The sequence below is a fragment of the Diadema antillarum genome, unplaced genomic scaffold, assembly GCF_040938485.1.
Source record: "Diadema antillarum isolate AM-2024a unplaced genomic scaffold, OU_Dant_1.0 seq00000676_RagTag, whole genome shotgun sequence".
Lineage (NCBI taxonomy): Eukaryota > Metazoa > Echinodermata > Echinoidea > Diadematoida > Diadematidae > Diadema > Diadema antillarum.
Window position 1 is genome coordinate 410,212 of NW_027271582.1, and position 27,774 is coordinate 437,985.

A 27,774-nucleotide genomic window follows, 5' to 3' on the forward strand; every position below is an offset into this window, starting at 1 on the left:
AAGTGCACACTCACACACACACACACACGCACACACACATACACACACACACACAGCCAAAAACACGAATTAGCACTCTTAGTCAATATTCATAAAAAGTCTATGGCAAACAAGATATGATTTTGTTTTACAAAACATTTGCTTTATTACAAGATGCCTTCAGACCAAAAGGTCCACAGACATGACACCATTAAAGACACTGTACAAGCATGGGTATAAATAAAACCAGACCAGTATAGATGACACAAACAATATCTCCTCTTGTGCTTTCACAAACTTTGATCAGATGCAACCCCCGTAACATGATCTGTCGCAATTCTTGGGGGAATTCAGACTTACAGGAGAACTTGTCTGTAATCATACTTCTAACTTGTTATCTTTTTGTGTGTTTGTGTTTACGTTGAGTGTTTCCAGGCAATAGAAGGAGTCTTCCCACCAGCCAACCACGAACTGCAATTGACATTCTGAAAAATCAGGGAAACCACTACATTGCATACTCTCTGGCCTATTAGTCACATATACATTTACATGCAAAAGTGTGCAGGCATACACACACACCATGATGGATGTGCATCCGAAGTCAAGGCGAGATTCAATTCCTTGATTGTATTCTAAACAGGTGAAATATGTATGTTACTAGAAATTCCCATAAAATGTATATTCCTTTTTATAGATATAAATTCTCAAGAACAGTGATTTCTTATAAAGGTCCTGTACTATGGAATAATATGTTAGATAAGTTCAAACAGTGTTCCACTTTAAGTGATTTTAAAAGGAAGTATAAATTTTATTTATTAGAGAAAAAATAATATGTAATATATTATGAGGTATCTTTATGTTTTATTGATTGCCTGTTGTTTGTTCATAATTGTTTGTTATTGTTGTTGTAGCTCATTAGCTTGTTTGTATTTGTCTTTTGAGTTTAGTTCATGTAAATCTTGTCATTGCTTCTCTCTATCTTATTCTTGCCATGTTCTCTACTGTCTTTCTTTTTGTCTCCGTTTATGTTCTGTGATTTAAACACAATTTTTAAAATGCAACATTGTAAGATGCAGTCCATCAAGGGTTTGACCTTTGACAGGCCAATGGCCTTTTGTCATTCCCACACATCTGCTGCAGGTCTTACTGTTTTTACTGCGTTTATACTTCATTGTAACTGTCCTTGTACTGATGCTTTGTTTTGTGTATATTTCTGTGTTCTGTTCTGTACATTTTATACATATATGTATGTCTATCATTGTGTGTGTTTTTTCTTAAAGATGTGAAATAAATTGAATTGAATTGAATTGAATTGAACCCTGCTGATCAGAAGCTCGCACTGACTGGGCATAATACAATTGGAAAACACCTCGTGACCCAGACAGATCAGAAACTCGTTTTGCAATGCATGTTTGGCTGAAACATGATTCCACTCTGATTTTGCATACAGCGTACTCCTATCATCACGAAGTCCTTGGGACCTGCAAGTTTCTTTTGTTACATCAAAATTTTGTTATTAAGTGAACAGTATGGCATATAAACATATCATACACATGATAATTTTGGGACTGGCAATTGGATTTCGTTGCAACAAGAATTTTGTTATAAATGTGATTGATATAGCGGGAGTGCACTGTATTTACGTGAAAAACCTCAAATAGGACCAAATACTATTTCTGAACATGCGACTTCATTTTTTTAGTGTGAAAGTCTTCTCAGTGCAACACACAACAACACTACACACAATGATGTGATGAAAATGGGACAGATAACACTACAGACTGAGAATGGTGAATTATTGTATTGTTGTTGAACTTTCCACCCCTAGACTGGAAGAGTCTAAACCAGCAGACAATCCTGATAACCCGTGGAAAACCCTTGAATGTCTCTAAGAAGAAAACACAGAAACGTGCACTCATGTGGATATCATAAATCACATTAATTTGTTAGAGTGGCATCACCTCACGTCTCAACGGCATCCGAAACATGGAGATGCTGCCCTCCTTTCATCAATACTTCATATTTCACGATATCACTTTCTGGCGCAACTTCTGCATCCCATTTTTTTTTTCTCTCTCTCTCTCTCTCTCTCTCTTTTTCTCTGACATTTGTGGATGTTTGCCAACATCAACAGATCTGAAATACAGAGTCATGATAACAACTACATCACGGCTCAGGATTTGGAAAATATTTGCCACAGCAAGTTCATGACTGACAAAGCTGTCGTAGCATTATGTAAAACCAAAGCTACATTATCATCATTACATTCACAAGTGTACCTTGAGGTGCCAAAATCATACCACATACATGATGTTCTGACATTCCAGTATTCATAATTTAGGGGAATGTTTGCCTATATTATTAAAAAAAAAAACGATTTAAAAAAAATCAATGAATGTTTCTGCAGCTTGCTTGTTTCTTTGTTTCCTTATCAAACAAACATGAAAACCCTCTCTATTCATCCGATGCCTCTAAAATACAATAGTTACGTACACACAACATTCCTAAACTTTGAGTTTAGCTTGAAGTTTGAAACTTCGATAATTAACTTGTAGTTTAGTACAGCGTAAACGCTCAAGAAAGTTAGCCATCCTAAAGATTATGTGATGATTAGAACCACAAGACTTCTCAGGTCTTATGCTCTATCCACAAGCTGTGGGTTCACCACTCATAGTTTAGCATTATTTGGACACAATAATCTATAAACTCAAAAGTTAGCGTGACCTTTCCCGGAACACTATTGCCCCTCAGCTTCTGGGTCAACCTCCATAGTGTGTTGCACACTACTGTATCGTTGCACTACGAACGGATTTATCACTAGCACTGTGCGTACGTATTTCTTCCGGTTCTGTGTTTTTTTTTTTTTCATTGAGTGCAACTCTCGTTTAAAAGTCAAATCTTTAATCCGTTGAGAATGAGTCCCGAGTATACTCGGGCACGGATCTATGGGAAATGCGTGTTGTAGTAAAATCAGTCCGTCCTCAACGGGTTAAGATCAGGGGGGCATTTCATGACGCATTTTGTCCGACAAAGTTGTCGATTTGCTCTCAGCCAATCAGAGGCAAGGATTTCAGTAGCTTGTAACAGTTTGTCAGAAAAATATCCGACCAAACTGCTTCATGAAATGCCCCCCAGGCATCATGTGAACGTGCATTGCAGTTTAGGGAGCAATATCTTACAGTATCATTGATGATAACAGTGGAAACTCCATGATATAAAGAGATCGGATGTAAGAAAATACCTGGTATAGCAAACTAATTTCTCCAGTCCCAATGAATTTATTTCCTTTGTTTGGTATTGCTTATTGACTGCCGATATAACACAATATCTGATATAAATGACAAATCGTCCTGGTCCCCAGGATCTCATTATACTGAGTTTCCACTGTAGCAACCATCTATGATTAGCTTCCAAGTGAACGTATCTAATGTGCCAATCTCTTAATTTTCAAGACAATCCTCTTCCCAGGTCCAAACAGCACTTTTCTCATGATAGGTCATGACCTCAAGGTTTGACATTGTGCTGCTTGATTACACCAGTAATTGAAAATGGATCACTGCACTGAACTATTTAGTTCCATGGAACACAAAATATGATGCACATATAAATTCTTTCTTTCTTCTTCCTTCTTTAGCTGAAGTAATGGTATGCTGCCCTCTACAGACTTTGCTCACACAAGTTGCCAACACAGAGCTTACAAAACCAGCAGCTAGCAGCGAGCAGGGAACCTTTATAATGGAGCAGTCTTGGCCTTCTGTCGATTTTCACCTCAATGCCAAATCTCGGTTATGAAATCATGATGAACTGTAATCTCCTACTCCAAGCATTTGTTGTGAATTACCAGGTCTATAGACACTTAAATGAGGCCTTCAGACACATTGTACACTGTAAATGTGAGTGTTCAAGCACATATCAACACTTTCTTCCTTGTTTTTCAAAGTAACCAGGTTGGGGACACAATATATGAAAAATACCCAGGCAGTAATACACCGCTAAATACCCTTCATAGCATGAAGAAGAGACAAGAGAATGGAATGGTTGTCTAGTCTTTATTCAAGACCACAGTGCTGCATTGAAAGGACATGGTGGGGAGACTGGACTGCATCATTCCTTCATTATCTTCATTCATCCTTGAGTGCATTCCAACCTTCCATGGAAATTAAAAAACGTAGCTGTCTCCACTTTAGATTGTATTCACATTGGCAAAAGGAAGGTAATCGCAAGGAATTCATGCAAAAGGTCTTTCAATACCATGTGGTAGGATGAAGAGAATTTCTGTCCACATTGTTGAACAATCTGCTAGAGTCCAACGGTTGAGGGGGGGGGGAAAGAAAGGGGGGGGGGGGGTGTTGGTAGTCTCCACTCAAGACTGCAGCAAGTTACAAGCCACTACCTCCTGGTCTGGGAGAGGGCCTTGGCGGACATCTTCTTTGGTGTGGAGCCCTCCAGCTGACCGATGGCCAACGCAAGGTCCTGCATGAATGTCCCCGACAATGTGTTCAGGAGGTGAGTGGCCTGAATTGTACAGGGTTTGAGAAATAACACAAAAGGCAGTAAGAAAATAGTAACAAAATGCTTTCAAGAAAACAAAGAGTATAAAATGCACACACACATGCACACACACACAAACACACACACACACACACACACAACCCCACCAAGGGCATGTAATAGAGATCACAAGTGTTTCAGTAGCTGCACTGTGTAACATGAATGCAGTAAGACAATGGTAATATGGGGGAAGGGTGGTTTGGTACTCATGACATCTTAGTGTGGTATACATGAAATCAGCCACCAGATTATGCACTTACAAATACAGGGGACCCACAGAAAGGGATTCACAAAGTTGGCTGCAAATTTAGTCCATAGATTTCAGGACTTTTGACCGCATAAAAAGTGTGTCTGAATCATGGTAAGGGTGTCATAAAGTGGCTGTTTGGACCTGCAATATTTGAATTTCTTCCTATGAGAATTGGGTCACATCGAAACTGTACGACAAAAGAAATACCACAAAGGAGATGCAGATTGGAGTTACCCTTCTCAATATCACCACCTCAAAATGCAACAGGCCTTTTGCATTTACAAGGTGGAAACAAAAATGAAAGATGCTTCCAAAAATTCTTTGATGTCACAATATGTGACCCGCTACAACAAAAGGATCCTAAAGTCCCTGACGGCTGAGTAGAAGAGTAAGGGAATAATGTCATGCCATTTTCAGAAAATTGCCCTCCCCCGACTTTCGGATCATTTTGTTGTAGCGGGTCACATATACACTGACTTTGTGCATTCACAAAGTGCTAACAGAAATGAAAAAATCCTGTAATGCCGTAACAATTTGACATGCTCATTGCTTCATTATTTGGGACAAGGCGTTCATTTTTGTGCACTTATCTGAACTGCTAATGATGTATAAATTACAAAATATTGCTAATAATCACAGAGTATCTTAAATCTACATCACAATGCTTGTTTCTCATTTCTGATGTTTTAATGCAACTGCATTTAGATAACATGCTGCAACAAGAAATGCAGAGTCCTCATCATGACTGATTTTGGTCTGGAAACATCGGGTGGACGAAAGTAATGGTGATTTGAGGGACTGAGGGATGAGTTCGTTACCATGGTAACCGGCATGAACTGTAGCACGTTGGTGCTGATGGTCTCCCCGCAGTAGAGCACCTCTTGGACGAAGGAATGGATGAAGTCGGTCCGAGGGCTGATGGTCCCCGAAGCAAGGATGGAGGCAAACAGACACATGACGGACACTGGAATGAAAGGGAAGATTCCAAGAGAGTTTGATTTCAAATCTTGTCTTTCACTAAAAACAAACAAACAGACAAACAAACAAACAAAAACATCTATTCCTCTCAACATTATTGACAAGAAATACATACAAAACAATCACTTCAACTATTATAATCACTACCACTACTCTTCATTCTACCAATAACAATAGTGATAATAACATTGCTACCACCACTACTACTACTACGACTGCTACTATGACTATTACTACTGCTGCTACTTCTACTACTACTATTACTTCTACGACTGCTACTACTACTACTACGACTTCTACTACTACTACTACTACTACTACTACTACTACTACTACTACTACTACCTACTACTACTACCACCACTACCAGTGATACCTCTCCTTCTGCTACAGCATCCACATTTCAGCTCCCAAAGGTATTATTTCTATCACTACCACTACATCTACTGCTACTAAAACAACAATTGCTACTATGTATAATAACACTTATACCATTGCTACTTACTCACAACACTCATTCTAATTGGTGTGTACACACAAGAGAATTACTGATGTGGAAATATGTGGAATCAACTGGGGTGTTTACATGTGGAGACATGAAGAAACCAAATCATGGGTTCACGAGTGTAAACATGAGGATATTATTCTAATGACATGTTCTGATGTACAAATGCAAGAAATTATGCGATGCGTTTACAAAAATGGACATGAGAACACCAAATGACACAGGAGTGACCACCATGAGGAAACCAAATGACACGATCACACGTGTGAACTCAAGGATAGGACATGCTAGAGAAGAGAAGGGAAGTGGGACTCACCGAGGGCCATGTGGAGAGGTTCAGGGTAGTGCTGCTGGGCTTGCATCACCAGGAAACTACTGCTGGCCGCACTCACATTCACACTGCCTGTAAGATAACATCAAGAGAACATATTATGTACTTTATATTACTACACTCACCTATACCATACTTAAATATTTTTGGCACAAGAACGTCAACAAAGTATTTCAGAGACAGGTCATATAATCATATCAAAGAATATGTGAGTCTGACTTACTTGTACGTTATGATGAAGTATCAAAAGATGACAAAGATACAATTGTATGTTTTCACTAGATATAAAAGATAAACGAACAGAGCTTAGGGGACAAATAGATGCACAAACATACACATATATGAAAATGACAGAACACAAACAAGTGGCAGCAGATTAATTCAACAGATCAATCAATGGCTGAAGAATAGAATGTTTTCATAATTACAATAAACTGCTGACCTTACAGGAAATGATCAGATCAGCATATCTGAATAGCAAAATAATCAGACTATGTAAATTTTCCACTTCTTACATGGTATACTTATCTACTTCTCCTGGTAAACAAGAATTAAGGGTAACAAAAAACAGAAAACAAACAGCACATTGGTATATACATTTTTCCCCCGAATGTTACCTGACAGCGGTGTTGTAGCGCCCTCATCGTCAGCCGTGCTGAGAAGCTTTCTGAGTTTGGACGGTCTGCTGTCCTCTCGCAGACTTGTGGACTCCTACGGCCAAGGAACGGTTCAACGGAACAAGACAAGATGGACATCATATTAATTGAGTCAATGAACATTCGCATTATTGTCAGCATGCAAAATGCTATTAAAAAGAAAGGAGAAGCAGTACTTATTTTCATACATTACTCTGTGTGTGTGTGTGTGTGTGTGTGTGTGTGTGGAAGGGCAGGAATATCGGGTTCATGCCTAGGGCTGGCCTGGTTTTTACTGTGCTCAACGTGTCTTATCATGAGGTAAAATATCATATTACATGTATTCAATTCCACATTTCAGCATAAATACTTTGCTCAAGAAGGAAACGAAAAAACACCGAATCTTCACAAGACTGGAGAGCAACAGCGATACAAAAAAGAAGCTCCAACATATTGCTCACCTCCCACTTTTAGAGTTCTCGATAAAATTCTTACTTGTTGCTGTATTTTCCTGTTCACAGTGATTTAACTGGAACAGACGTATGCAACAACATTATAAACTATAATCACTGATTCGTTACTGTAACAACAGAAATAAACAAGAAACAAAGACAACCCACTCTAAATAGGCCTCAACTGTGTCTTACCTCTCTATCCATTTCACCGCGACCTCGTTTCCGACCCCTGAGGATTCTTGACGGACTCTCCTTGGACTTTGAATCTGCTGAGTAAGGGGGACCAAGTGCAAGGATTAGAATCATCTTTTATACTGACTAGGAAGACATTGGCTAGTATGCATAAAATGTAGCAATTGCTGGCAAGCAGTTGCTTCAATCAGAAGCACAAGCTTGTCAAGCAAAGATCAAGCTGAAGCAATTGCTTAAATCCATATGCATAACCTTTTGTTTGAGCTCAAATCTTGTGCTTGCCCTGAGCAAGCGATTGCTTGCAATTTCAACAAAAGGGACGTCACGCCTGTGTGAACTGGAGAACAAAGGCGGGTTTGATATGATGCATTTGAAAGGGCATGTGTGTGAGAAAACATTTCCTGACTTAGCAGTAGACCTATAAAACGACACTCATGCTGCACACACACACACACAAACACATACTACGATGCACAACTGACCGAAATTATATGGAATGAAAACAGACAGATATAAAACAACAAAGGAAGAAAACAGTGTGAATATCAATTTGACTCAAATTAATTGAACTCATTCAAACATTCAAATTCAAATGATAAAAGTGGTATCATAATGATAAAATAAAACAAAACAAAAGTTTAAAAAACGCCCTAAGCAAGAACTGGCATTTCTTTGGTGGTGTGATTGTTGCCAAAAAGAAATTGAAATCTACTATTCCATTTTATATAGATTGGTCTGTTTTTTGGAGCACAGTTGCAATAAATTTGGTGGGAGTGTCTCACCTCTATAGCTACTCTGGCTGGTCAGTGTGGCGGCCACACACCAGACCACCAGCTTGGCCAGGGCGTTGCCGCGAGGGTTGGCAAGCCGGTCAGTGTTGGTCAGATCGGCCAGGAGGCGTGGGATGACCCGACGTAGGAGGGTCAGCGTCATCTGCTCAATGTCAACTTGGAAGAGGGCTACGGCAATCTCCACTACATTTAGGAAGACAATACAAAAATATAGGAAGATAACAATGAAGTTCCATGTGTATCTCGGGTGATAAACAATTGTATGTATATTTCTTTATGGTGAGAGCTCTCTTTCAAAAAGGTAGAAATTTCTCTCAAAATGTATGCCAGGATTCAGAAAAATGGATTTGGAAAATACTCAGTATATATTTTTCTCAAGAGGAAAATTAAAATTTGTGACACTTTGCTAACAAATGGAGATGAGAGCTGCTCAACATCTACCTCACTGAGAGATGCCAATTTTTCTTGCTCTCTAAACATTAATAGTTCATAACTTTGTGTGTCTAATTTTTTCCCCAAACTTTCACTATCTACTTTTCTGATTTTTCTGTTTTCATACAAAACACATAATATTGGGATAGCATTTCCCTTTAAAGACAGCCAATCCCTTTTGTATGCAAATTTTTGAAAAATTGGTGAGAACGCTTAGGTATTGAAGAAAACACTATTTGGAAACCTCCTGTAAATTTTGAACTCAAGAGGGTCTTTATTTGTTTAGTTAAATTGACCGTTAAGATTTGAATAATTTTTGTGAACTTTACTAAAATTACAAATCTAAATACTAGTCTAGTTTTACAGACCTGTGTGATGCACTTGGTTGTACATGTACAGTGTAGTTCATGTAAGTGGTGTGTTGTTATTTGCCATTGATAACAAAGTAAGAGAAGCTAGTGAATTCTTCTTTTCTGACAGCTTTGACATGCATATCTGTTGTTCGAAGTATAAGTATCATATTACAACCACAGGAGGATGTATGTATGCAGCTGTGCCTAGTACACAGAATACGTTACAGTGAGCGTTTGGTGCATTATTTTAACTTTAACGGCTAACAACCTTCAAATATCACAGAAATGTTATAGATTTACAATAGTCTTGTCATTCTGGTGGAATATATCATGTTCTGTGCTATTTGGGAAGGAATACAAAAGGGAAAGGCCATCTTTAAAAGATTCACATTTTCAAGAATCACACATCATTGTTTTGTCAAAGACCATGTAAGGTGAGAGTACAATCTTGCAATATTTTAATACTGCTTCGTCATCCAAATGTGACATTGCCTCCCACAAACCCACCTGCTGTTGTGAGATCATCCTTCCGATGCAGCCTCGTGACCTCCATGACGATGCTCCGGCAGAACCAGAGGGTGCCCCCGGAGGTCAGCAGTGCCTCCAGGGTGGCCAGGCTCTTCTTGTCCACCACGCCCCGCTGCACCAGGGCACCGAAGATGGCCTCCAGGGTCTGCAGCGACGGGGTGTTGGGCTCCACCGCGACCGGGAGTGGTGGGCCGGACGAGGCATCCCGATGGGTGCGGGCGTCGCTGCCGAGCACGGACAGCGACATCTTCTTGACGATCGTGGTCATGAGGCTATTTCTGGAATAGGAGGGCACAGGATCCTGATGTTATGGAATCTTTGGCATTAGCTTCTTTCACCAGACTTTGAACTGTGCTCTACAGACACAGTTGGGACAGAGCACAGCATACATGTATGCTGTGAGCAAGTTCATGAGCAAACACCATCTGGGCTGTGAATTCAGACAAGGAATCTTTACCACTACAGCTGACAGTCACAGTCATCAAGGTGGAGTTGAGGACTTTGCTTTCTTCGGCAGCAAAGCAGTTCCTGCTTCCCACTGAAAAGCCTTGGCGTAACTACACAAGCACTGGTACAAATTTATCCATAAGTATAATTTACCTAAAAAAAAGGTCGATGCAAACAGTGATGGGCAGATTGGCCAAGCTGAGCGCTGTTAAAAAGTTCCGTTTACAATGCCATTGCCGATCAAATTGATAAATGTACATACATGCTGATTGAAGCTACAATGTTGTGAGGTGGAAACCTCATAGGCACCGATAAGATCAATCTAACACTGAAAACTGAAACTAACAATAACAATCTGACATTAGCACTGAAATTTGACACAGACACCGACACTCAAACATTGACACCTACTTTGAAAACAAACACAAACATCAAATAAAAAAATAACAAAACCCAACCTGAAACTGACACTGAAAAACTGAAATGAACAACAAAAACTGGCACTAGCACTGAAAATCTGGAATAGACATCAACATTGACATCTGCTCTGAAAAGCAAGCACTGGCACTAAGAAGGATACCTGAAACTGACACTGGAATAACTAACACTGACACCAACACTGACACCAATGCCAACACCAAACACCTGACACTGACACTGACCTCTCGTTGTCGTACATCTGCAGCGAGGTGGGGCTGTTGGGTACGGAGGTCATCATCATCTGCAGCAGCTTCTGGGCGATGCTCCGCTCGTTTGATGACAGCGAGGTGATGTGACTACACAGCCAGGCTACACAGCAGATGGGGAGGCAGCACACACGCCCCTTCAGGTTATCCACCAATTTCTGCTCCAAACGAAAAAAAGAAGACATAAACCAGTTCAGATTACACCCTCTTACATTTTCATGACTTGATTTGAGAATTACGCTTACTTAAACCTACTTACAAAATCGTACATTGGTAAATAAAGTTGAAATGGGAGCGCTCAGAATCTTGCATGGAGAGCACTAGTCTGTGTCAAAGGCCCTCTTGCTGTATTAATTGTAAGCAAAGCAAGCAGAGGGTCTTTACACGAGACTACAGTCACGCCACCACGGAGAGGTGAGCCACATTTTCATGGTGTTTGGGGACGCATCCCAGTATCTTTAAAGGGAATGAAACCCAACAATATGTGTGGATTAAGTAAATGCAGAAATATTAGAACACATCAGTTTAGTGAAGGTCCAGGAAAATTGGATCATATGTTCAAAAGTTATAAAATCTTAGTTTTGGTACCGCCGAATATGTGTGATTGACTAAATGAGATACATCAGTGAGATTAGTTTGTGTTTCATTCTCCCATACAAATACTCATTATTGACGCGGGTCTTCAGATCATGCCTATAAACCATTCAACGGGAAGTCACACATGTTTCTTGGTGGTATTTCTAACATGCCGAGCAGATTGTAATTTGCTTGGGACAGCGTCTAGACACTCACCGATACGTGATCCTCGGTGACTGCCCCGTACTCCCAGGCATGCAGAAGCTGCTGGATGGCATAGGGGATCGCCAGGCAGACCTCACTCCACCTCACCTGGCTGAAGAGGGCAGCAGAGATGTGATAGAAGCAAGAAAATTATAAAGGACAATAAAACCCAAACATACGTAGTAGACTGAGTGAATGCAGTGCTTAATATTGATAGAACATACAGGTGAAGTTTGAGAAAAATTGGGCATTGCTCTAAAAAATCATGAGTTTGTCAAATGTCAGTGCTGCCAATGCTGAATGAGAAGACTACAATCATTTGTGATATCAGGTATGGAAAGTGCTATAAAGAAAAAATTAAGACATTTCAACATGGTTCATTTTTTTTAGCATAATGAGAAAGAACCTGACTTAGATGTACCTCTTTCAGAAAACGGGAATTTTGTTACCCTTAATATATGTCTGTGTACAGAGAGGAATGTGCAATTTTCATTAAAAATTTTGTGGAATTCTCTTTATACTTTCTTTATGATATCATTGTCCATGTGTGACGTCATGACCTATTGCAGTTTTTTTTTTTTCATCCCATGATATCCTGCACAGAAACCTCAAAAATTCGTAACTTTTGAACGGACTGTCTGATTTTCTTCAAACTCCACTGATGTGTTCTGCTCATATTGCTGCACTAATGCAATCCATACATATACTTTGGGGGAAAAACAGTATTTTCCATGAGACTCTGCTGTATCTTTGGTAAAAAAAAACCAAACAAATATCAACAAACAAACAAACAAACAAACAAACAAACAAAGTACCAAATACAAAAAAAAAAAAAAAAAAAAGGGCTGGTACTGCTTCTTCTTTCCTGAAAAGGTCATCAAGGAGAAACGTTCCTACGACATCAGGGCCCCTTTTTATCAAAAGATAGAATCGATTTTAAATTTCCTTACCAAACAAGCTGCCATAGACTTACAGTTGAAATCAACTATATAATCAATTTTAACTCTTCATAAAATAGGGCCAAGGAACATTGGGTAAGGTATAAAGGAACACCAATTTGTACGCTCACGTAGTCTTGAACTCCATGCCGGTGTGGTATTGGTTGAGGAGCATGTCAATCTTGTTGGGGTCAGCAGCCTGCATTCCGCTCTGTGGCTTGGTCCCCGTCTCGTCTGGCATACAGTGCTGGACCCAGGTCTCAAAGAAGGACTCCCCCGTACTGGACACCACCATCTGTGGGAGGGGCAAGGGGCATCCATATTGCTCTAGACTTTGTATGATTATGATTATGATTATGATTATGATTATGATTATGATTATGATTATGATTATGATTATGATTATGATTATGATTATGATTATGATTATGATTATGATTATGATTATGATTATGATTATGATTATGATTATGATTTTGATTTTGATTCTGATTCTGATATACTTTGATTTGATTTTTGCTGTCTGCATCTCATTAAAGGCCATAACAAATTGCATTAACAGAAGATAATTGGTTTGAATTCTTTTGTGTGCATAATAATTTTTTTTTTTGTCTGGTTTAATCAATTCAAATTTTGGACTCAATACCTCATACTTTCTACAACCACAACTCCCTCAACGTCTTCCAAAAGCATCCAAAAATTCACTTGCTCCATGAGTTATTTCATTGTAAAGCATATTTGAACATTTATGGAAAATGTGATATACATTAAATAAATCATTATCATTATATCATTACATCATAAATGCTAAATCGTTTTACCAGAATGAATATCCTTTTTGAATGATTAAAGCAAACTATCATTTTGTAGACAATAAACATACGCCATATATTATAATTAGCGAGTCTAAATTTTCTCGAATTGGGACTTCCCGACGATTTCGCAAGTGGTTAAATTCACGATCGTGGAGTATTGAACTGAATGAAGAAATGTGCATACCAATACATCACATTAATATCTAGATTACAGTCAATTTTTTGCGTGTCTTTAATGTCGCAAAAAGCACGCGACTCGCAAAATTCGCGAAATTAAAATCCTCGCGAAATATTCGGCATACACAGTATATGATACCAGCCTAACAACTCTCATATAACTGAGAGAGGACTTTAGTATTTACCTAAAAAAGAACTCTGACCAGAAGTACACCTTCTTTAGTATTCTTGACCACAAAAAATTGCTCATGCGAAAAAATGTTCATTTTTGCACTGTGAAATGCAACAATGGGCTCACCTCTGCCCCATAGAGCTGTGCGATGCGACACAGCATGAGAAAGGTGAGGTCAAAGATCACAGCTCGAACGTGAGAGGCTTTGGCCGTCTCTCCACTGGACTGCTTAGCGATCTCGTTTATCCTGTCGAGAAAAATAAAAACAAACACACAAATGAAACACAGAATTTCTTTGTAGTTGAATATTGAATATTTCTGACTCCAATGAAAGCAAATGCAAATCTAAATATTTTCTCTCTTTTTTTTTGTCACACATGAAACACTTTTTTTTTATGGTACAAACAGTGGAAACTTTTCAATGCTGGTGAATGAAATCACAAAGGATGATTTTATGACCTCACCGAGAGTATGTAAATTTGAGTATGAAATCACTCAATCGAGATCAGACACCAAACTTTGAGAAATTTGGAGCAATGTTACAAAACTTGTGACCCTTTCAGTGTCTAAGGTGGCAATACGTTGTGACTGCAATACCTCAAATTATTCGTCTTGGCGCTGACTGGGACGTAGCTTTGTCCACAAAGAAAGCCTCACTTGTCTGACATGAGAGATGTCTATCCTATGTCCTATCTATGGTACAAAGTGTTTCTCTCTTTAATCCATGAGATGGCACGATGACACACAAATACACTGCTCAGTAAGACTCCCATGGACTTGAACCCAAACCATTAAAGGACAAGTCCACCTTCATATACATGTGGATTGAGTGAATGCAATAATATTAGTAGGACACATCAGTGAAAGTTTGGGGAAAATCGGACAATCCGTTAAAAAGTTATGAATTCTTAAAATGAATGCGCAGTCACTGCTGGATGAGAAGACTACTACAGTGTATGATGTCACATGCGTACAACGATATAAAGAAAATAAACAAAGAATTTCACAAAACTTTACTTTTTAAATAAAGTGCACATTTCTTTGACTTGTTTCTGACGTATGTTAAGGGTAATATTATTTCCCCTGCCTTCTGATAGAGAGAAGTTGAGTATTCTTTTGTTATGCGAGAAAAGTGAAAATATGTTGAATTTTCTTTATTCTTTCTTTATATCGTTGTACACATGTGACATCACAAGGTATAGTAATCTTCTCATCCAGCCGTGACTGAGCAGAAACTTCAAAAATTCATAACTTTTGAACGGATTGTCTGATTTTGCTCAAACTCTCACTGATGTGTTCTACTATTGTTGCTGCATTCACTCAACCCACATGTCTATGAAGGTGAACTTGTCCTTTAAACGAATGCATGGCAGGCAGCACTGCTGACAGAGTCACCTCACCACCTTCTACAGGTGATCAAATTCCTGGCTCTATTGCCTGCACGTATTCTCTTGCCTTAGAGGCAGGTTGAGAACTCACTTGATGAGTTTGGCGGAGAATTTCCGCAGCTTGTTGCTGGCTGCCGCCGCCCCGACCATGTAGTCAAAGCTCTTGCCGGCCTTCATGTGGCCAAGCAACCCAAGCATGTCGTCCTGATTCTTCACATCTCCCTGCAACCAGCAAAGAGAATGCAACAATAAGGAACAAGAAACAGCAAATAACAAATAGTAACAGTAGCAGCAAAAATATCATCAATAAAAGAACCACAAAACAATCACAGCACCAGCTATGGAGGAGAAAAAAATTAGAAACATCCCTTGTCACGCAACAGAAATTGTATATCCCCTGTGTTGTTGCGAAATCTCTTCCATAAAGTATAACCTGGTTTGACTGTGATAAACATCTGTACAGAATACAAAGAGATTCCTTCAAGAAATGTAGCTAGTACAGCACGCACAAGCCAACCCTCACAAATTAACCTTTTTGTGTATAAGAGATTGGATACCAAAAGCTACAGGGCAGAAGGTTTTTTAAATGATATACCTCCATACCAAATTTGAAGAAAATCCGTCAATGTGGCCAGTATTCCTCACATAAATGTGATACCGCCGAGGCAAAACACTCACTAAATCTAAAGTATATTCCAGTACATGGGCAGGGGAATATAATAAGAAACAGCCATACTGATAATGATAACAAAAACAATGTGGTTTTTTTTTTCCTTCTTCATGAGGTATTTCTTGGCACAAATATGCACAACTAGCCTGGGATAGGCCATCAATCATAGTACAATGTACTTTACAAGCATAGACATCCTACCATTATTAATGGTTCTAAACTTAGAATAATCACTTATTACTCAAATTCATAATATCACAGTACCATTTATCATAGATTTTCTTTTTCTCCTTTCAGTTAACATGCACTGCTACAAGCGTTTAATCAAGAATTCAAACATCTCTGGATAAATGCTGATCAAACAATTAAGGGCATTTAAATAAATGACTCTGGATGTATTCACAGGCAAATGTCTTACCTTGATGAATTTGATTAGTGACTCTGCTCGGGTTACCATGACAACCAGGGATACAGGCTGCTGCGACTCTGTCGGTCTCGTGAGTTTGGTCGTATTTGTTCTGCAAACACACATAAAAGGGTACTGCAGATCACAAGAGCAAACAAGCTGGTGTATGGGATATTCTGTCTGCAATATGGAAATGCATTTATGATCATTCTAGCAGTGGGTATGACTACAGAGTTTTTTTTTTTTAAGGTGACTAGTCTCAGATACCAGCCTTTATATACAAATCATCAAGAGAAGAAGGGAGTTGGAGCTAAGGCTGAAGGGAAACAAACAAACTCCAGCAAACAATGAAAGAGGTACAGGTATGGTAATGTCACATGCTCTTTCATTATGCTAAAAAGTGAATACATGTGGAATTTTCTTTATTTCTTCTTTTATAGTCCATGTGTGACATCACAAAATGTTTTAGTCTTCTCATCCAGCAATGGCAGTATCAAAATCTTGAATATTCATGTAAGTAACTTTTCAAGAGATTGTCTGATTTTCCTAAAACTTTCACTGATGTGTTCTACTGTAAAATGAGGAATGTTTACGTGCATTTTAATTTTGCGTGAGCCAAGATTCGCAAAATCAAAATGCACACAAAAGTTCTTGCCTACACTATTGTACATGGATCACATGCCAGAGGCAATTTGCAAAAAATTCATGCCATGAAAAAGGCTGTTGGCTCCAATTTGTGAAAATTTCATGCCTTGAATATATTGTAATATATAGCAATTTGTTGCATGCCATCAATCCACATACAGTGCACTCCCGTTATAACGAACACGGTTAAATAACGAAATTCTGGTTACGATGACGTCAAAATTTAGGCTGCAACATTATCTACTCTATGCATTTCTATTGTTCATTTGTTTGGTTATAACGAAATTTCGATACAACAAAATTTCAATATAATGAAAGCATGACGCAAATCTCTCGTTTGAAGAGGCTACACCCCAGTAAATAATGCCAGTGCATATCTTGGCAATCAATGACTTAAAGTCAAAGATATAAAACACCTGTTTCTTGACCCTGGCCTAATCTAAGCATCAGTCATCGCCACAGCGCCATAGGAGGGGGGGGGGGGGGGGGGGGGCACCGCGAGAGGAGGAGATTGTTTTGGTTTTGGCATGGGCCATGTAGCTCCATGGTGCGTGTGTGTGTGTACGTGTGTGTGTGTGAGTGTAGACATTCAGCGTATGCAGACAGAGCATGCCTGTACTGTAGTGACCGGAACTATTGTCATTCCATTTTGCTCTCCCCTTCTCCCTCCCCCATCTCTCCCCCCTCTCCCTCCCTCTCTCCCCCTCGCTCTCCCTCCCTCTCTCTCTCTCTCCCCCTCCCTCTCTCTCTCTTTCTCAATGATCCAGTCAGCAGGCTGATTGTAACCAGGGAGGTAGTATCACCTCCCCGTTGTAACTCACTGCCAAATAGCACATTGTCAGCACCGGCAAACTGGCAATGCTCTCCTTCTTATTCCTGTATTTTCGTTATTTACGGGTCAATTTTTTTCGTTCGAAATGTAAAATGGATGACCATAGAATTTCTCAATAGAATATAAAATTGAAAACTTTAGAAAGGATAGAGAAAATTGAGTTCACTTTGAATGGTCTGCCACAGGCAGATATCCTTATCATGCTCTTACGTAATACGACAGCTGCTTTCTCAATGATCCAGTCAGTAGTCTCACCTCCCCGTTGTAACTCACTGCCAAATAGCACCGGCAAACTGGCAATGCTCTCCTTCTTATTCCTGTATTTTCGTTATTTACGGGTCAATTTTTTTCGTTCGAAATGTAAAATGGATGACCATAGAATTTCTCAATAGAATATAAAATTGAAAACTTTAAAAAGGATAGAGAAAATTGAGTTCACTTTGAATGGTCTGCCACAGGCAAATATCCTTATCATACTCTTACGTAATACGACAGCTGCTGGAGTCATCAAACCCTGGCTTGGCCTCCAGGTTTGTCACGCCTGAGCAGAAAGTTTATTTGCAATGGACAAGTACTTCGACTCCCAACTCCCAAACGACAAATATACGCACCCCACTTTGGAGAACCCCAGTTGGGGACTCGCCTCAAACGAGGGATTGACGGCATGGAAAACTGCCGGTCCCGAGGACTTCATTATAACGGGAGTCCACTGCACAATATATCTGGGTTTCATTCTCCTTTCAAATTGTTTTCCCCCATGATTGCTGACGATACCTGGCTGTCATGACATCCTTCACCTCTGTGCTGCTGAGAACGCCGCTCGTCTGTAGCTGGGTCAGGAGCTGCTCGATGGCGTCGCAGCGCTGCCGCGTGTCCACCAGGTCCAGCAGCACGTGGAAGCGGAGCAGGTGGTGGAGCCCTTCCACTAGGGCCTTGCCCGCCCCAGGATCCTCGCTCATGCTCATCTGGAGCCGATGCACGATCTGCGGGAGCTGGCATCACAGGGTGAAAAAAATAATGACACTAGAGAGAATTCAGGAGACAGAGATTAATGAGGGAGTCTCTACACATACTACCCAGATAAGAAACAGACAATATGTGGTTGTTGTTACAGTGTTGGGGAAAAAAAAGAGAAAGAAATGGGACCCTATTAAAATAATTTGTCCCAAACAATGCTGACATCAAATCAGACCATAATGAATCTTAAACAAATCAAACATTACTGGTAACATTGTTATGAAATAATATATGTCTCAACGAGGGAGCTCATAATGAATGTCTCCCTGTGGGAGCCCACAATATGTGGTTTGAAGAAGTCACCACCAAAGGTGTCTAAAAGTGATTACAATGTGTGTTCTCACTATTGTCATCATTTCCATAATCTCTCTTTGAACTGCATAAAAAGTTTACTATATTTTCATTTTTTATTAAAAAAAAAATAGTTTCTCTCAACCAAGATGTATAAAATGGCAGATACCCATATATACACCTGGGTCGAGAGAGATACCATGGGTAAGAACATCTCATCCAAGGACGTTAAGGTTGGTAGGGCCTCAACTCATGACCTCCGTTTGAAGGTTGAGGGTCTTATTTATTTAATTAGGGTCAACTTGATGATGGAGTGTCATTGCACATAAAGAGCTTGACAGTTGTCCTCATAAGCCCTGGCAAATCTCATTCACCTGCTCTCACACTTGATACATGGACCAAGAGGACGGCCCTGTGGACATGACAATTTCTCTAATCTCTACCTGCCTGCACACCTCGTCCATCCTCATTACCTTCAAGAAGGTGAATGCGATCCACTTGATCTCTTCCGAGGGGTCACTGTCCTCCACAAGCCCCAGGAAGCTGGCATGGAAGAGCTCTCGGTAAACTGCACTGCGCGGCAGATTCTGGAAAAAAAAAGTTCAAAATGTCACACTGTGAAAGCAACAGGCAAATAAGCACAATGTGCACAAAGCACACACACACATACTTTTGTATGTATGAAATGTTGGGGGGGGGGTGGGAAAGAGGGAAGGCCACTCTAACATGGATGATTACCAAGGTGGGAGTAAAAAATATAGAATGTTTCATTCTGAAGGATTTGTCAAAGTACTTACAAGGAAACAAATAACTTCAACTTGAATATTGCATTAAAACAGAGTGCAAAGCAATTGAAAAGCATACTACGTTTCAATAGTAAATCCACGCATTTCTAATCAACATATATGCACAATTACTTTGGATTTGTGTGGATGAATGTTTATGATCTCAGCTATAGCCATGCCTCATATCTCCCTCCCAAGAAGTTGAGGGGATGTGACATGCCCTTCTGCTTTGAGCTTTTTGTTTTCCTGTTCACCTGCAGTTTCTCCATGAGCAGCAGCTGGTCCACAAAGAGCTGAATGTCGCTGGTCAGGTTGAGGGCGGCCTCCATGAATGTCATGATGTTGACGCTGCAGCAGAGAGCTTTCAGGCTCAGGGTGTTGTCGCATCGGTGCATCGGGCGGGGATGCAACGTCTGGAGCGGTATCCTAGGCAACCCAGGACAAAAATACCAACAATCCGATCTGAGACTTTTGCTATGTGCATGTTGAACAAGCTCATTTTCATGGAATACTATTGGATTGGATTAACCTGTTGAGGACGTGTCCCAGGTATGCTTGGGCAAGTGTCTATGGGAAATGCATGTTGTAGCAAAATCAGCCCATCCTCGACAGATTAAGAGAAGCTGAATTTGTCCCTGTAAAACCTTCTTGCGAAATCAAGATGTAGGAGGGGTTTAAATGAAACCTGCTATCTCTAATATTACGTCTGTTTCACTGACTCAGGAGATATGAAGAGATTATAGGGTGCAGGATTAGGGAAAAAAGAAAGAAAGAAGATGTACTACAACCAAAGCAACAGTAGACCAGTGACAACTAAGTTCACACATTGGCCTCAAGGCTCAGTGTCACTCACTGCACATACAATACCTGGGAGGCTTTCACTCAACATCCAACCCATCCTAAACCACTGTCATGTTGGACATGACCTTCAAGATGTGGATATGTGGTCAGCATGTTGAAATCAAGTCCAAATGGTGCAGTCTTAAAAGCTTTGACCCTTTCGTAATGCAGCATAAAGCTTACAGAAAATCTGGTGATTTTGTAGATTTCACTGACTGTCAATGATTAAACACCGCTCAGTTGACCTAGCCTTCTAAAGATGCATTACGGTATGCACACACATTTTTTGTTTGTTGTTGATGATCACAGGATTAGGTTTTTCAGAAATGATAGACATTAAGAGCATGCACACAATGTACATCCCGGTATGCAAGCATGAAGACCTTAAGCCTATATGGGAAAGAATGAAGCGTGGTACCACCATCTTCTACCGAATGAAAGTAGGAGTGTCCCATGAGGGACTGACACCCTACAGCACTCTTATCTGGTTGCATCTGTTTAAACTCCTGCCGATCAGCACCTTAGGTCTATCCACAAAGCTCATACGGCTCAGACAGCGATTCTGAAGTTCAAAGGTCATCATATCAACAGGAGTTCATGACGGTCCAAGAAGAGACGCTTCCCTTCACAACCATTACTCTCTTGATACTTCATAGCTTCAAGAAATTTTTTTGAAACTTTCACAAAACGCCAAAGTTTCTCCTCGATCAAAATGAAACCATCTCACCTGGCCAGGTCTGCGAGATTTTTTTCCAGCCGCACCCTCAGCGACTCCTGCTTGCCGTCCTTCTTGGCCGAGTGCTGGGGAGCTCTGATCATGTTCAGTATCTGCTCCAGTTGGTTCCCTGCAAAGATGTCGACAAACAAATTTCTATTCAAGGGCAAGGTTTCCAAACAGACGTATTCCAATTAAACAAATGTAGAATGACTGCTGTACAACTCAGTAAAATTTGAAGGGAAATCAGATAATTTGTTCAAAGAAGCGACAAATTATTACATTTTGGGTGAGCTCACGTGCCACCTTCTCTAGACGGAAATTCTGCAGACAAATTACAATGTCACAGTTAGCAGAATGATATAAAGAAAGTGTAAAATGAATTCTTATCAATCGATTGAAAATCCCTATTCATCAGACATCTAAAGAGCTCTCTGCAAAGTTTCCTGGAAGGCAAGAAAAATATTTGCCTCATCATATCTCAGAAAGAGGATAAAGAATGTGTTCTTGCCAGAAAAATACACAGAAACTAAAAGCAAAGATCAAGGAAAAGGTGAAATACCACTTCTTTCTCACATGGTTTAGCCAAACACGTCTTCAGTTTCGTAGGGTTTGCTTCTTGTTCACTTTACATCAATTCTATAAAAAAAAAATCAATTTGTTTCCTAATTTCTCTACCAATACAATAATTTTTTCTTATGAAAGAAACAAAACCAACACACACCTTGTCCCCGCTGCATTGGCACTGGCTGCTGGGTTGGCACGCTGTTCAAAAGGGTCGTCAGATCCGTCATGGCCGTCTCAATCTGTGTCCAGAGACCTAAAAAGGATTGCCAGAAACCACCAGATGATAAGATACATAATCTATGACAGGCACATTTCCACATGAAAGCATAATTTACCCTCCACTCAATCTTTTAAGTTTATACTGCCCTGAGTAATTTTCAAGGTATGGAGAAATAGTGTAGTTTCAGCACTGAATAGTAGAATATGAGCCTTTGGACTTGACCTTTGACCCTTGACCTTTCGCCCCATGACCCTCCAGCAACACTTCTGGGTGGAGGCATGCAAATTAGGTCTTTCAACCCAAATGACTATTTTGGTCCATAACTGAGAATCCTAATCTGTGACTTTTTTGTGGGTTGTGAGCTGGGCAATCACATATATACAATTATATATAGTGCGAGAGATCATTTCTGATCAAAATGTGTTTAAGTGTTAAATGCAGCATTTACTAGTTGGCTTGGGCTCTTTTTCCTGTTCAGCTCCAGTTCCTCCTCCTCCTCCTCCTCCTCCTCCTCCTCCTCCTCCCCCTACTCCCGCTCCTCCTGTTCCAGTTCCTCCCGCTGTACCTCCAGCTCCAGGGCCTGGTGTAGACCCTCCACCTCCTCCTCCACCACCACTAACACCACCACTAGCTCCTGCACTGCTTCCTGCAACACTTCCAACTCCTCCTCCTCCTCCTCCTCCACTTGCTCCTGTTCCTGCCCCCGCTCCCGTTCCCGCTCCCGCGGGCGGGGCCGCCTCGCCCTCCTGCTTGGCCGCGCACTCCGCCTCGTCCTCCAGCCTGCCTATGTAGATGAGCAGCTTCAGGTTGTCGCGGTTACACATGCTGCGCAGCAGGTCGGAGATGATGTCCACGTTCCGGTGGGTGCTGATGACGTCCCGTCCCTCCGACTGCACATGCTCCAGAGACTTGCGGACGGAGTTCAGGAGCCACAGTATCACCTCTACCAGAGCCACACTCAGCTGCAGACTCTCCTCCAAGGAGCTCCGGATGCTGGGGTATAGGGGGGTTCAAACAGAGCCAGAGTGATGGCTTGGGATTTTCCTCTTCCCTTTAATCTGTTGAGGACGAGTCCCAAGTATACTCGGGCAGGTGTCTATGGGAAATGCGTGTTGTTGCAAAATCAGCCCGTCCTCAACGGGTTAATGTCTAACATGAAAATGCATTATAATATCAATCTTCTTATCTCTCTTTATGCCAGGACAGGGATTGTTCTTGAAGGAAATAAAGTACAGGCGATACCCATTATAACAAAGTCCTCAGGACTGGCAGTTTTATTTTGTTATATCAATATTTTGTTACAAGCGGAAAAATTATGTAAAGATATACAGGTAATGCTTTTAGAACCTGAGTTTTTACTTTGTTGTAACAAAAACTTCATTATATATGTGTTCATCCAAACAGGAATGCACTGTAATTATAATCTAAATCTAAATTGACTGTGAATAGCAGAACAAGCACATACATGTACTGTCTGCTATGGAAGCATCTACTCCAGCTCTCTTACTTTGCTTGCTTTGTCTTATTTTTTTCACAAAGAATTGGATCAGTTTCAGTGTGTAAAATAAAAACTTCTGAGGGAGGAGGGTGGTATACTCCTGCTGATCAGCACCTTAGGTCTATCCACAAAGCTCATTGGGCTCAGACAGCGATTCTGAAGTTCAAAGGTCATCATATCAACAGGAGTCTTCTAGTACACACACAACAAAAAAATCTATGAGAGTATTTAATGACTGCATATAGAAAAGTAGTTGAGGAAATTCATTTTCAGACTGTATTCAGATAGTTTAGTAGAGCAGGCTTTAAAATGCTCTCTATACATCAGCATAAAGCTAGAGAAAGCAAATTTCCTTCCTACTAGAGGGTGGGGTATAGGACTTGGCTTGAAGTACCATTGGCAGGGTTCAAAATTGGCGATGGTCCGCTGGCCATTGGCCACCCAAAATCACATCGGACTAGCTAAAAATCATAAAATTCTGAAGTTACTAGTCCGTCTGGCTAGCCAAAATATTGCTTCAGTGTCAAAATTGATTCTAAGTAGTCCGCCTGGCTAGTAAAAAAAAAAGTTAAGTGCGACCCCTGATTGGTAGTGCTAGCATAAACAAAACTTCTCTACAGAAAAAGAAATGTTGCAGAGAATACCACCGAAACAAATGCAATAGTTTAACACATTCCTTCTTCATCATATGTGACCTCTTGATGCATGCAGCAGTACATACCCAAATTTGTTCATGCAGGTCATGAAGATTTCCAGCAAGCTGCGCATACAGAACGGTCGAGTGACGGCCACATTGGTGTACTTTGTCATGGCCCTCAAAACACCGGTCAGGGAAACAACCTGAAGGTTAGAAAAGTTATGAACATTTTATTTCTAATTATTGTATCCACCTACTATTATCTACTCTAAAATATATCTACCAATCCATCAATCAGTTTCTATGTCCTTATCTATCAATCCATATGCATATATCTAGCAAATATCTGAAATGTGATGGAATAGTGTGAATGTGTGTGTACAGTGGCGGATCAAGAGGGCTGCGCACCGGGTGCGCCCCCCCCCCCCCCTTTATTTTTCGTAAAAAACAAAAGAAATAAAAGGAAAAAATGAAATGAAACCCAGAAGTGGCACCAGAAGTATTTGTTGCGCCCTCCTTAACATAATTCCTGGATCAGCTCCTGGTGTATATAAGTGTGTAAGTCTTCATAATCATGGACTGCAGCAGGAATACTGTGCATTGAGATGGTACACACGCATATAATAGATTTATGATAGTTTCCTTCAAACCTGCAAAATGTGCCCATCACACAGGATATTTACACAGGTATGTATGTAATACAGAAATATAATCAGGGTTCATAATCAGTGCAACCAATCTATGAATACAAAATAAAATGATAGCACTCATGGAGGATAGGAGAAAACCCCACAAAATGAATATTGACTCTCGTTGTGCAAAAGATGGTGCACTGAACCTACACACTTCAACATGGTGTTTGCAAAATCTTTTTATGCACACTATGTAGGTGCTATGTATTCATTTTAATATTCATTCATCATTCATTCATTCATCCTTTGTTCATTCATTCATTCATTCATTCATTCATTCATTCATTCATTCGTTTGTGAGAATATGAGATACCTACATCTGACATGATGGCATGCCTCAGGTAGGACAGGATAAGACCGCTGGGTGATGGTCCCACAAAAGTCTGGGTCAGCAGCATCTCTGCAGACGAAGAAGAAATTCCATCAATCAGTTCTCTCATACAAGACTTTACTGTGATACAATTTCATCATCAGTAAAAGAGTTAACATCCCATTTACAACCAGAACTGACCATATGACTATAATGAATGCTCACAACTTTTCCTTTCCTTCTTGAAAGTACTCTGATTCACAAAGGAGAACGAACACTGTGCTGAACTTTTCAGCTTAGTTAAACAGTTCCAATTCTTAGAAAACATATTAGTAGGGCAGATATCTAACAAAATTTGGTTGAGATGCTCACATCCGGCGGAAAGTATGAAATTTTGCATATAGGGGTATTTTGGGGTGCTGATCTCAAATATTGCTGGATCCAAGAGATCTGACCACGGGGTTGGCCGCCATTTTGAATTCCAATATGGCCGCCATCACAAAACAAATTTAAAGATCCCTGTCTTCAGTTCTGAATGACCTGTGGCACCAAAATTTGGTACACATGAGTGTTTTGACATACGTTGAATTTGATGACAGATTGATTTGAAGTGTCTGACAAACATCAAATGGCCGCCATTTTGAATTCCAATATGGCCGTCTCGACGAAATATTCAAAATCCCTATCTCGATTTCTAAGTGGTGAGTGACGCTGAAATTAGGTGTAAACAAGTATTTTAATATACTGAGTCAAAGTATTAACTAATGTGATGTGTCTGACAAGAGCAATGCCTGCTATTTTGAATTCAAATGTGGCTACGAAGACAAACACCACAACTAACATTCACGAGCATGTCAAAAAGTGCAGCAAAAAGGAAGCATAATGCACCTTTCACTGACGTCACAATGTAAATAAAGCAGCGCGCACTCAATCAGTTACAAACGCGCGCTCAATCAGGTAGCCTAATTTACAAACCTGAGATAGAGATTTTCAACACTCCAACATGGCAACTGTATGTACACATGTGTATAAAAATTCAAATTGGCTGCCTTGCAGCTTGTCAGACACTTTAATAAGTCTGGTATTGAAGTCATCATATCACAATGCATTTATGTATCAAATTCCAATGGTTTATGTCATTCAGAACTGAAGATAGGGATCTTTGACGGCGGCCATATTGGAATTCAAAATGGCGGCCGACCCCATGGCCAGATCTCTTGGATCCGGCAATTTTTGAAATCAGCGCCCCAAAATACCCGTATATGCAAAATTTCATACTTTCCGCCGGATGTGAGCATCTTTTTCACATATCTGCCCCACTACATGTATATAACATTCACATAATAATGAGGTTTATGTGTATGAACACCAAAGAAGCACAGCCTTTCATCATAGATGGTAAGGTAGGAAATAAAAGTTATATCTGACCCATAATGAATCACAGGTGTAAGTGTATGGCTTTTTAAACTCTAAGCTCATTGCAATAGCCATCTCCAGAGATATTAGCGCAAGCATTTGACTCTAATCAAGTATTTTCTCTACAGTCTCCATATCTTATTTTCTTCTTCCTCACTACCCTCTCTCTTTGACACCCCTCTGGGTCCATAAATCTGTTTTGTGGATATCAAAGTCAGCTGCGAGGTCTACATTGTCCTTTACTTTAATAGTGCGGATTTTTGCAGAACTGACCGGCTATTTGGTTGGCTTCCGCAGGGGAGCTGGGAACGAGGTACTGCTTGAGCTTGGTACTCCACTGGAAGTCCGCCCATCTCTCTCGCCAGGCCTTCAGCAGTAGAGCCTGGACGGTGGCTAGCCTCCCTTCCTCCATCATGGAGAGTGCTGGGTCCTAGAGAGCACCAGGCCTGTATGTGAGACGTGATTTTACATTCTTGGCTGGATGCAATGGAATTGGTCTATCCTCAAGTTACCATTGCACCCAAATTTGCATGTAAATACATGTTTTGATGGTTACCCTGGGTAAGTAAAATATAGGTACACATACATATTTTCTCTAGATACAGTATTTATAACTGAACTGGTCACAGATTGATGCAAATATACCCTATAGTGGTGTAATCCATAACTTGATCGCTTGAAACATTCTGGGTCAACTTATCAAGTGTTCCGCGGTCTTTCCTTGACTAAAGGATAGTCCCAAGGTACCTTACTATAAAATTACTATGCGGTACTTTTAACTGGGATGGGTCTATTATTGTGGAGAGAAAGTTAAAAACTAAACATCCAGTGTTCAGTACGAACAAATACC

General features: G+C 40.2%; 1 protein-coding gene across 1 annotated transcript; it reads right to left on the reverse strand.

The window, feature by feature from the left end:
- Positions 1 to 4,368: 4,368 nt before the first annotated feature.
- On the reverse strand, positions 4,369 to 27,336 carry LOC139737032 (mediator of RNA polymerase II transcription subunit 24-like). The gene is made up of 23 exons (XM_071647711.1): positions 27,198 to 27,336; positions 25,516 to 25,598; positions 24,591 to 24,709; positions 22,937 to 23,364; positions 22,820 to 22,876; positions 22,309 to 22,404; positions 21,597 to 21,714; positions 20,284 to 20,455; positions 19,718 to 19,831; positions 18,711 to 18,928; positions 16,472 to 16,571; positions 15,475 to 15,605; positions 14,122 to 14,242; positions 12,963 to 13,126; positions 11,906 to 12,005; positions 11,090 to 11,271; positions 9,960 to 10,258; positions 8,659 to 8,850; positions 7,877 to 7,950; positions 7,212 to 7,305; positions 6,580 to 6,666; positions 5,599 to 5,744; positions 4,369 to 4,494 (listed from the first exon to the last, which is right to left on the reverse strand). The coding sequence occupies exons 1-23, from the start codon at positions 27,334 to 27,336 to the stop codon at positions 4,369 to 4,371; spliced, it is 3,360 nt and encodes a 1,119-aa protein (XP_071503812.1).
- Between the last annotated feature and the right edge of the window lie 438 nt (positions 27,337 to 27,774).

What these genes read in the sequence shown, in the direction of transcription:
- LOC139737032 (XM_071647711.1), bottom strand. Translation starts at nt 27,336, where the DNA reads ATGGAGGAAGGGAGGCTAGCCACCGTCCAGGCTCTACTGCTGAAGGCC. An exon ending in AAAAGAGCCCAAGCCAACTA is followed by an intron (nt 22,405 to 22,819) that starts GTAAATGCTGCA and finishes AATCCTTTTTAG; the next exon opens with GTCTCTGGACACAGATTGAG. An exon ending in GGCATGGAGTTCAAGACTAC is followed by an intron (nt 12,006 to 12,962) that starts GTGAGCGTACAA and finishes TGCCCTCTTCAG; the next exon opens with CCAGGTGAGGTGGAGTGAGG.